At 33.8% G+C, this 12,233-nt stretch overlaps 1 protein-coding gene across 10 annotated transcripts in view; it reads left to right on the top strand.

Moving 5' to 3' along the window:
• LOC119073959 (four and a half LIM domains protein 2) overlaps nt 1-12,233 on the top strand; it is a 36,598-nt gene extending 24,365 nt beyond the window's left edge. For 8 of the 10 annotated variants that reach the window (XM_037179857.1, XM_037179855.1, XM_037179856.1 and 5 more), the window contains 7 exons: nt 2,227-2,427; nt 2,499-2,673; nt 6,804-6,845; nt 6,910-7,037; nt 11,095-11,143; nt 11,279-11,416; nt 11,730-12,233. In XM_037179857.1, coding sequence (XP_037035752.1) covers nt 2,227-2,427; nt 2,499-2,673; nt 6,804-6,845; nt 6,910-7,037; nt 11,095-11,143; nt 11,279-11,416; nt 11,730-11,887 — 891 coding nt within the window. In that variant the 3' untranslated portion in view covers nt 11,888-12,233. Of the gene's footprint in view, nt 1-2,226; nt 2,428-2,498; nt 2,674-4,936; nt 5,149-6,414; nt 6,675-6,803; nt 6,846-6,909; nt 7,038-11,094; nt 11,144-11,278; nt 11,417-11,729 lie in introns of those variants that run through there. The other 2 variants (XM_037179858.1, XM_037179860.1) reach the window with 2 other exon arrangements.

The following is a 12,233-nucleotide window of genomic DNA, read 5'->3' as shown; positions in this document are numbered from 1 at the left end:
ATTCAAGCAGATAATTGACTTAGAAGTCACCTAATGTAATTGAGAAAATTTGAAATTTGTTGTGTGAGGTTGTTTGTAGGACAGAGAGCGTTATTAAAATTTATGGTTAATATAAAGTGATGGTCTTTTCAACAGCTTGGTCTATTTTTTGTTCAAAATTTCGTCTGCAAGCTTTTTGAGTACTGGTTCTTGAAGAAAAGCGACCACTTTTCTTCGGAAGATAGTAACAAAATTTACAGAGAGAGAACAGTGAAGTTCGACATGTTTTCTGTTTTGGGAATTTGTAAGTGATTCCACAAAAAATGTGTTTAACAAATGAAAATCTAGATTTTTTATTTTAGTATTTCATTTGTTGTTGCTAGCTCGTTTCTTACCACAATTCAGAAAATAACAATCTAGATTTTAATTTGTTCAACCAAATTCTTATGGAATCAATTACAAACCACAACAACTCCCAAATTGGAAAGCATGTCCAATTTCATTTATCTCGTCCTGAAGGAAAATTCGAAGCTTCAAAAATGTGGAATCCATTATAATGGTTCTGTATAAAGAACAAATTTATGCAAAGAAAAATCGAGGAAAAAAACCTTATTCAGTGCTGAACATGAGTATACAACGGAAATGAACTACTTCTGAATCTTTTTCCTGTTTCTCAGCGTATATATAGGATTAAGGTGCATCGAAACGATGTTCTAAGTATAGGGAAAATCTAGTTCAAAGTTGTAGTAGGTGGAATTTGTGCACAAAATTGTTCAGAGTTCCTCACACACTTTCTAGATTACCTTCTAAGCTACAGATAATTTCTTCTTTACCAGAAACCTTTATTTTACTAAGGCAGCTCATTCTACGTCATTTTAATAGTGTAGATGTTAACTATTTTTTACAGAATTTGTAGTTTCATGAAATGACTTTTCGGTCCCCCGTCACAAAATGTCTATTATTGGCAGATCCTGTTTTATGAAATGACACAAGTTTACTCTAGGATAGTCGATTCTTGTGGTGCAACATTTCAACTGGCCCAACTAATCCGTATAAACTCATTAAATAACTGTAATCATCTTGCCGTTACGTAATAGAGAACTGTTATAGCAGATTTTCTACACTCATTTACTTAATACTCACTTTACGAATAACTTAGTTCTGGGACTTCCGTTTTTAATCGGTTCCCTACTAATTATAGATTTTACTAACTTCAAAGTACCTATTAAGGATAATCATCACTTGAGCTAGGACCGGCTAGGACACAAACCCAAATATTGACAACAAAAAAATTGTTCTAAGCCCGTTATCACCTTCGTTGAAATGAAAATTGAAATGTGTTGCCCTCAATATAATTTGCTTATGTCTACTATTTTGGATAGTAAATCCATCACTCAGTCAATTTACAAGAACTACACACTCCAGCTGATCTTACAGAAGGAATAAAACATAATGCAACTGTCTGGATATTCTCAATCTAGTTTACGTTCACGCCGAGAAATGTTTCTGTCCAAGCTGAAGGAGTCGTTCCTCTTAATGTCTAATTAATACTGAACACAACATTTCTATTTAACAGTTTCAATTCCTCATAGTGAGGAAATGTTTGTTGAACCTATCGTTTGCAAAGGAAAACGAGAAATTTAATTGAATCCCAACAGTATTTGTGTCATGCCATTGTCTCCATTGAAGGTATAGTTGTTGAATAGTTCAATCTATTCCCATATGGTCGTTAAAAAGCAACTATGACGTCATATCTTTGGCTATATAGTTCTTCGCATGACACAAACCCATAATACTCATACGTGCACGTAGTGGTATGGTGTATAAATGGCAAAAATAAAATGAAAAAATTAAAAGTTTCTTACAAAAAAAAAACTTTCATTAACCAATAATTATGTTTGCATACAATATTTTGATGTATACTCACCACAGTTGTCGAACAATGTTCGTTCATTTTGTGTCATAATTAAGTATGATGTGAGTTGTGCTCTTGAAATCTTGGTTTAGTTTTAGTTTACTTAACCACCACCATCAACAATTCATTGCTGATGCTCTGTGTAACATAACAAAATATTACGTGAATAAGAGTAATAGAACGAAACAACCACTCGAACCTAATTTTGTCATTTAGACTGTTGTAAAATAAAAAATATTTTGTGCCTCAGTCTCCTCCAATAATATATGTAATGTTAGCTTTGCCGTTTCGACTCTCATAATTGATGTGCAAACTTTTTGTTTTTGTTTTAGTTAATTTTCAGCGGCGAGTACACCAAAGCAATGGAAAAAGATTGGCATTCGAGTCACTTCTGCTGCTGGCAGTGTGATGAAAGTTTGACCGGTCAACGATACGTACTCCGTGACGATCATCCTTACTGTATCAAATGTTACGAAAACGTTTTTGCGAATACGTGTGAGGAATGTAACAAGATCATTGGAATCGATTCGAAGGTAAGAGTTTCATGAACAACTTGTGAGTGATGCACTGACATTCAAGTTTCTTTTCTGATTTCATTTTTTAGGATTTGTCTTACAAGGAAAAGCATTGGCATGAAGCCTGCTTTTTGTGCAATAAGTGTCGTGTGTCTTTGGTTGACAAACAATTTGGATCCAAAGCAGATAAGATTTATTGTGGCAATTGCTATGACTCGCAATTCGCTTCCCGATGCGATGGATGTAGTGAAATCTTCCGTGCTGGTAAGTTTAATTAAAAAAAAAATTATGGGTTGGTTGTGTGCATGAACCTTTTCATAGAAAAAACAAAAAACAAAATATTTTGGAAAATAGTACTTCACACTGTACACTAGGCAGATTATATAGGTGGATAGTCTGTACTCAAGGTAATTAGGGTCTCACAAGCCATATACCTAAATATGTGATCAGCCGGTCAAGACTGAACTCGAAAACATTAATCGACAAATGCCTTTACGATGAAACTTCTACATTCAAATCGTGCTGATTGGACTTTACTTAAAATAAGAGAAAAACGACTGCGCACAATGCCTTGCCTGTGATATCATTATTATTGTTACAATCAACAACCAGCTTTCTTCAATGAACGTAGACCATTGAAAATATTATTTTGAAAATCGCTCAGTTTACATGTCAGCCAAAAAATTGTCTGTTTATGATAAAAGAAATGCCTGGCAATATTCATGGCTTCGCTGAACGTTCCTCCCAACTACACATTGAATGTTTACACTGTGTTGGCGTTTTTTGGCGAACCGTTAAACGAAGAGAAAGAAAAACACCACAGAAAAAGTAAAATAAATATTTTGCATTTCTATTTATAGCAACAAATGTTCGAACAATGATTTACATTTCTTTTTTGCTTGCGAACGCATTCTTACCAAAAAAAAAAATTTCTATTTATACAGTCGGCATCTTCATTTCTTGATTCTTATCCGACTATTTTACCTTCTCTTATACACAATGTTACTCACCATTGAACAATATATAACGACCTTCTGGTTCAAATCCAATTTGCGATTGAAATTCAATGTTACAATCGTTCTCTTACTTGTGTATATGGTAAGTATATTGTTCGTACATGCAAAACTTAATCAAGTATTTTTGAACTTTTTGGTAACTGAACTATGCCAATAAATATTTTGATTACACTTTTTGTCGAAAATGTTCAGTTCGGTACTGTAACATGCAAAGTATTTGCGTGTTTACATAGAAGAAAAAAAAATGAAATAAATTGGAACACTTGTTACATGTAACCCAGAATACGAATGCGAATTGGCATCGATTTTTTTTCGGTGTATTTTTTATTCAAATTCAATATTAATGTTACGATTTACGGAAAAAAACGTAACAATGGGAAAATGAATCCGTTTTAGAGTTCCTTTTCAATTTCAAAAGCAGAGGTAGTCGTGGTGCGGTGGGATATACAGATTTTTGAGTGTGGTGAAGGGTACCGTTTCAAAATGATGTCCATTGTTTTTCCAGATTGTTAGACCCCATCCGGCTTTCACGATTTTCCTAGACATTTAACCTGTCAGGCTATTCATCTGTTATCTATAACGACCACAAAAATAATGACAAACTTTGGGTAAAATGGTCCTTTATAAAGTAAAATGAATGTCAAAAAAAATTGAAGTACAAGATTTGAAATGAACAAATTCCGAAACATTATTTCCTACAAATCAGCCGGCCAATTGATTTTGTGTTACCAAAAATCGAAAGCATCTGGAAAACCAAATTTCTCTTAATTACTTTAACTTACCCTGATTTTTACTCAGGTACTACTTTCAGGAAACATTTTCCGGAATCTTTCCACCTTTTCCCGATTTTCTACATCTTCTAGAATTTTTCTACATTTTCTTCAATTTTCCTAAATTTTTTTATCTTTGAAAATGTGAGAAAATTCCCAAAAATTATTGCTGTATTAGTATTGCATTTAATGCCAACAAACGCACTGCAAGCATGAGTGACTCAGTACTTTAATAGAGTTCTTTTTTGTATGAACGTTTGTACAGTGTGTATGATACACTGTCCAGTTTCAGTACTACACATTCCTTTAGAGCGTTGAGCGACACAAAATTCTACAAAACATTGGTAATGGACCAGTACATTTGATTATCTATATAATGGAGATGCCCACCAAAAACCAAACAAGTAAAATAATTCATACGAGACGGAGACACACTCATTACGAATATAAAGGCAAATACCAAACAAGATATTTGCTTAAGTAATAAATAAAAATCTACAAAATCATCTAAGATACTTTAGTGCACAAATATCAACAGAACCTGTGTAATAAATATCAGTGTACCCGCCAACACTGTACGATTTTTCCATAAAAAAAAACTTTTCTTACACATTCTCATTCACTTGTTCTCTTACATCGAGAAATGATAAACGCAAATAGTATATTATGAGGCCCACGATGGAATTGAATTAAAATATTGTGACTTCATTTCGGAATCAAACAAAATTATTTTGTAACTGGAGTCAGTTATAAATTGAACCTTGTCGTGGATATACAATCGATACTTAATACACCAAAAAAATAACCACGAAATTATTAGCGTGTTCGATTGTAACGAATAAGTTGTTGGTGTGTTATAATAAGAAAGTCTTAGAACTTTTTCAGCGCTATAACATTCAATGCGTCAAAGTTCAATTTGATTTGGCCATTAGTTTTTTTTTGTTTTTTTTTTGGTGAGGTCTCATTGTTTTCACAAAAGTTTTAATTGTTTGAGATATTTGTGGTATATAATCAGTACATGCGAGTTGTTCGCTGGATTCATTCATACATTTTTCCCCTCATATCTATTTGTGGTCGCTTAATGCTAATTCAGTTGAAGTTATTGAGGCTCAAATTACAAATGTGCGGTTTTTCTGATGGAAAGATATTCGAGTATCTTGTATGAATTGCCTCCAAATATAATTATTTCGTCATTCGACGTGTTTTCTCGCTTTTTTTTATAAAATCTATAGAAAAAAAGCCCGAGATAAAATACCATTTAAGCACGAAATTCATTTATTAATAATAAATGTGTGTTATATGACCATATAAGAGAAAATGTGTACACTCTATGTGAATATACATATTGGAGGTCATTCGAAGAAAACCACCTACTGACTGTTTGTAAGCTCATCATTTCTGTTTTTTCTCTTTTTTTTCGTTTCATTTCTTATTGAAAATGAATTATGTCTTTCCGAAAAAAACTCGAACTATTTTGTGGAAGTTATTCTTTAATTAGCGTCTGGCAATTAGCTTTGTTTTTTTGACAACATAACAAATGTATTGGAACGAGTTCAGTCATGCATTTTGTTTGGTAAAATAGCAGAGTGGAAAACAAGTCTTCAATCAGCACAATTTAGACACGGACGAGTTTTGTTTTGGTGTCATTTATAAAATTCAATTTGACTGGCATATGTAGCTGATCAATTTCGATTGTAATATCCACTTTTCATCAGTAACGGTGTCGTATTGTTGGGAAAAAAAGAGAGACAGTTCATCTATCATACATTAAGCTATTAGCCATTCATTCAAATAAATTATTTTGAAATGGCTTTTAACAATTTGAATGAGTTCATCCTATGAGATCACGTACATTATAAAACCGTTTAAGCAAGCAACATTTTTTCAGTCGATTTTATTGCCTGTTTTTTCAGTGCCAAGACGCACTTACATTTCGAACACTTGAACGGTTTCTTTGAGATCTGCTTGTAACTGGTCGATCTCGGAGTTTCAATGAAATTGGTCCATTCCTCCATAGTCATTGAAAAGTGATATTGAATTCTGTCAGATAATTCTTGGCTTTCGCTATCTTTTTGAGAGGAAATTCCTCAAATGCAAAGTGCAAAGTTTCTCTCTAGGCAACCTTTAACCAAAACGAATAACCATTTACCAGCCACAAATTCGAATACAATTTTTCCACTCTGATATTTGCCAAAAATAAATCGAAACTCAAAATTCAGATCAAATTCCGTTGAACGCGAACAGTGCACAGCTAAAATGAGCATTTCGAATTCTCTATCGTCGGATATGAAATCCAAACTATTTTTAACAACCAAAACAGTCGGCGCTGATCGAATAAAGCGGGCTAAAGACAACAATGAGGATATTGCTGTTTTAAGTTCTTTTTTGCCGGGCTCAGCGGCCAAAGAAGAAAACAGTCGTTTCCGGTGTGCCCTACGATATGACTGTCGTATGGGTGATCCAACAATGGCAGTACCAGGTAACTATTGGAAGAGTTTCATGCATCGCATCCTACTAGACGCTCACAACTATCAATTCCAATCAATGCTCTGATTGTTCTAAATGTTAAACATTCTATCAACTACAACATTTTGTTTTCCTTTCGCAGGCACGAAGAAGATGGAGTACAAGACTCGCCAGTGGCATGAAAGTAAGTTTCTGTTTTATACGTTCAATCGTTCGACCGTTATTAACGATTTCTTATTCCAAATCAGAATGTTTCTCTTGTTGCGTTTGCAAGACACCGATCGGAACGCGCTCGTTTATCCCGAGGGAACAAGAGATATATTGTTCCGGTTGCTATGAAGAGAAATACGCAACAAGGTGCATTAAGTGCAATTTGGTAAGTAGATTCGAACGATAACCACACTGATTTATGTGCATTTTTATGTGGATAATTCGCCCATGTTTGATGAGGCGCTACCTTTTCGTATTTTATTTTATTCTCCCCTTCTTCTCGTTCATCCATTGAATGGACTATTTCAAGTGCATTGCATCTTACTTACAATTTGATCTGATAGTGGAATACAGTTCAATTACGCGATATGTAACGAACACATGAGCTAATTTATAATCGTATTTGTATGTGGAAAATCCTGTTTGGCAAACGATTAAATTTATTGCGACCGTAGCTATGATAGGAGTAAGACTTTTGAGTAAATAAGATACGAATCACTGAAGACATGGACTATAATATCCTTCCCATCTCATTGACTCCGAACAAACTGTTCAAAAAAAAAGTTGGAATGATTCATTTCTGTCCGCTAAATGGTGAGGGAGGCAGCTGTCTTAGCAAAAGAGAATTCGCACGTACTTTTCCATTATTCAATGTAGAGACGAAAAAAAAGTGTCGGTCGTACAAATATGTTCAGTCTATTGCAATTTTTGCAACTTCAAGGTCAACATCTCATTGCTTCTACACGAAAAACTGTATTTATCAAACACACTTTGCGTATACAATTTGTTTATGAATTTAATCAATATTTAACGTCTGAAGGCAATTATTCAATTAATTACTTCCATTATGTTGTGTGGGCTTGGAATCAAAAGAAAATGGGCGTATATTGTCTTGTTCAGAAGTGACCATCACTGAATATTCAGCATGAAAATAGTTAAAAAATTGTTTGTTTAAAATATACAATAAGCTAAACACTTAATCGTCTTATAAATATTTGATTTACCTACTTACAGAAAACGTATGCTTTCCGATTCATTTTTATCGATTTAAAATTTTGTGTACCCAGGGCTGATACATCGAATAGTTTAGAAATTAAAATTGATTTTTTTTCTACTTTACTTTAAAGCAATATTGACTGCGAAAAAGTAGTTTCCATTGACGGCTAGTTATAGCTAATCAAAACATGATAGAAACACCATACTTGTTAAGGTGTTGGGAGTGATTCATTTGAAAAAAAAAATCGATTTACTTTGACAGTGCAAGCAAGTTATAGAAGAAATTTTCCACATTCTTTGGAATGATGCACATTATGTCGGAATATAGAACTTTCAAAGATCTGCCGAACATTTCAATAATTTTACCACGGAAATCCTACTAGGTACCAATCACTAAAGATTGATCTGATGAGCAATATGTCTACCATCAATAAATACGAACGAATTCATCACCGTATAACGTTGACTTGTTACCAACGGAAACCTAACCGAGGGGTGTCAAAAAGTGGCACCTCTGTATCCTAATGCAGAACATAAGCTGAAACATATGTCCGATTTCATCTTCCAAAAGACACGTTATCTTGTATTAGTATGTACTGTGAAATGTTCCATAGGAAATAGTGAGTTGTTTCTTTCCAAAAACTGTTCTGCCGCAGAAAAGGAACAATCGAAATTTCAAATTCTAGAAAGCTTGAATGGTCAATATGGGGCACTAAAGAACTTACAATCACCGTATGTTATCATGAAAGGAAATCGTGCTGGTTTGGATATTTTTGTTACGACGAATGTGTCGTTTGTAGCTCTAGCCGAGGACGAGGAATACAACCACACAAGTCAAAATAACAATCTCCAAACCAATACGTACGTTGTATATTTTAACGCCTTATGTCATTGTTTCCGAGGCATGCAGTGACTAAAATTCTTACTCATCAGATAACAGAATATCGCGTCAATAGCTCTGATTACTTAGACTGAACAATAATAAATAATTAGATTTGTGGGCCAGATATACAGTAGGGTGGGTCGTAGTTTCATTATGTTTTTATTTTAAAATGCCTGGCCTTAGGCTGTACTCTGAAATGACCAAGAAATCCGAAATAGCAAAAAAAAATTTTAAAAATTCATTTTTCTCTTGCCTAGGCTGATTTTTTATAATTGGGGTAGTAGCATGAAATTGCACAAAATGTTGACAGATTTCTCGGGCATTTGGGAACAGAAGACATTACTGCTAACTGTAGTGAATAGCTGAGGAGTCCAGCTATGAAATACCATAAGAACGTTGTTTATCTTCGCCTTCACTCGGGGAGGGTAACTCTGTCAGTGTTCCCAACTAAGACTTTTCAACCAAAAATTTCAACTTTATTTGCAAACAAAATCGGCAAATCACGACATAATACATCGTGTGAGGTATGTCTGAACAGGTAATCTCATAGAGAATCCATTGCGAAGTTTTTTTTGATAACAAGTTGAAAAAACTCACAGGAGCTTTGTTTTTGAAGCTCAAAGTTGGCAATTTTTTGTTAGAATGAACAAGTCAAATGGATAAATGGATTTTTGGTCGAAAAGTTTTCGTTAGGAACACTTACAGAGTTACCCTGCCCGAGTGAAGATGAAGATAAACAACGTTCTTATGGTATTTCATAGCTGGACTCCTCAGCTATTAACTACAGTTAGCAGCAATGTTTTCTGTTCCCAAATGCCCGAGATATCTGTCAACATTTTGTGCAATTTCATGCTACTACTCCAATTATCAAAAATCAGCCTAGGCAAGGGAAAAATGAATTTTTAAATTTTTTTTTTGCTGTTTCGGATTTCTTGGTCAATTCTGAGTACAGCCTGAGGCCAGGCATTTTAAAATACAAACAAAATGAAAATACGACCCACCCTAATATACAGTGATTGCGTCTGAAAAATATGTTGTCTTAAAATGTTGTCTGGTATTAAAATCCGAACCGCGTTCCCACAAATTTTGTTACAATTTCATAGAATGTACGGTGAAATTTAGATATATTTATGAACTGATATCCGAGTTATCATACAAGCTGGTCAAAAATATAGCCGGTCAGTCCTTCCAAGGCAAATCGAGTGAGTAATTCGAGTAGAAAGATCTTTGTTTCAGTTATGAAATAATGTAAATATTGATGATGATTTAGAGCATTTGTGGCTGCCTCAAGTTTGATCCCAAATTTAGATATAAAATGTTTTGATTAGTGAGAACATAGATATGTTTGAAATGAAGTTATTGGTGAGAACAGGTGAATAGAATAACCATTTATCCCATTCTATGGAAATCATTGACGGACTCAATCCATGAATTCGAAATTTTGCTGGTAGAAATAATGAAAACCGATATTATGAATAGGAACAACGCACTTCGCATAGACGACAATCGATCAAGAAATTTAAACACCCTAATTCGAGCTCCTAATATTTTATTGACTAGATAAGCGACTACAGAATGCACACAGTTTGTAAGTCATTTAAAATGTAAGCATTTAAATGGAACTGTATCTTTAAACCCATTTAACGAACGACAGGACTCCAATTGTGTTATTGTTCAATATTTAATTACTGCGATAACCCACGTATACAATTCCAAATTAAAACGATTTTCCTGTCTGCTAATCGTAAGACAAAACAAATTTAATCTTTTTTTCTTTTTCAAATGACTGATTAAAATAAATAATTTATTTAAGTGGATTTATGCCAGCCATATGATGCCCGACATACAAACTAAGACTCATTCAATGATTTTTGGTTTATTAAATTCATAAATTAATAATGCGTCCAGAAATGGAAGACAGTAGTAAATCATGAGTACTGTCTTTACGGTATAATATATAGAAATATGTATCAGAAGCCCACACACTATTTTTATTTACAATATCCGACTAGTAAACCCATTTTTTTGCGCCGATGTTCGTACGCTCTAGTGCCAATATTAATATTCAATGCAAATATTATTTTGTTGATGATTATTAATAAGATCGGATCGGTATCTTTATTATTATTATTATTATTTAACATCGTGTTTTCCCATTATCCATCATTGCTTTCGATTTTTATATATTCATTTTTTGCCGATGTTTAATTTATGTTAACAGAAACACTTTGTTAAAATTTAATGATAAAATGATGTGTTCTTGTTATGAAACAGGCAGATTACAGTCCAAGATATCCGATTTGAATTGTTCAATTAATTTAATATTTAAATTTTTAATCTTCAGATCATAACATCTGGTGGCGTTACATACAAAAATGAGCCGTGGCATAGAGGTAGGTTTCGTTTAATTTTTTGAACACCTTTTAATGAACTAGTGACAGCAACGGTTTGACCTAATTACTATTAAAGAGAAGACCTCAGAGATGCAATTCAATTTAAATAAAAAAAATAAAAAATATTTTCCCCAGAATGCTTTACTTGCACTAATTGCACTACATCGTTGGCGGGTCAACGCTTTACTAGTCGAGATGAGAAGCCATATTGTGCCGAGTGTTTCGGTGAATTGTTTGCAAAGAGATGCACATCTTGTACTAAGCCTATAACTGGTAAGTTTGTGGACAATCACACCATATCCAAAATTAACGATTCGGAAGCGGTCACGTATTTCGTTTCACTTGTTAGTGATAGGTCAGACATTACCATATTAGTTTTGTTAGTGGCCCAGTGAACTAACGAGCATTACTGATAGAAGTGATAACGGTAGCTCATCCGTCGATTCTGTCCAGAGTCGAAGGGTGAGCTGCAGTCATCCTTTCGAAGGCGTTACTGCTTCCAAATTGTTACTCGGTACAATTAAATTCGAAGTGAAAAGCAAAGAGTCCGAAGTCAAACTTACCGAATATTTCGTCAAAAATTCAGGAATTGGTGGTACGCGATTCATTTCATTCGAAGATCGTCACTGGCACAACGACTGTTTCATTTGCGCCAGCTGTAAAACAACATTGGTCGGACGTGGTTTCATTACAGATGGAGCCGATATCATTTGCCCGGAATGCGCCAAACAAAAACTCATGTAAACTCTGAGATAACAAGGAGATTTATACAACCGCACGTAATTATGATAGGGAAATACTCCAGATGTTCAGTATGACGACGGAGTTTTTTCTTTCTATGTTTCATGAACAAACAAAACTTTTAAACTTACATCCACAAAATTAAAATATTTTTTGCTCTTCCTCTATTATTCATTAAACAAAAAGAACTAAGTTCATCAAAAAAAAAATCAAAAAGCTTCTAACCTACAAACAGAAAGCAAAATATTTCTATTCGTACCATTTAAGGACATAGGTAGATTGGTAGATATGTTGTAGTTAATTTATTATAATTTTAATTAAATTAAAAACCGAAAACAATTTAACCAAC

This window comes from Bradysia coprophila, unplaced genomic scaffold (genome assembly GCF_014529535.1).
Source record: "Bradysia coprophila strain Holo2 unplaced genomic scaffold, BU_Bcop_v1 contig_138, whole genome shotgun sequence".
NCBI lineage: Eukaryota > Metazoa > Arthropoda > Insecta > Diptera > Sciaridae > Bradysia > Bradysia coprophila.
The sequence above is the reverse complement of the archived record's forward strand: the minus strand, read 5'-3'. Positions and strand labels throughout refer to the sequence as shown.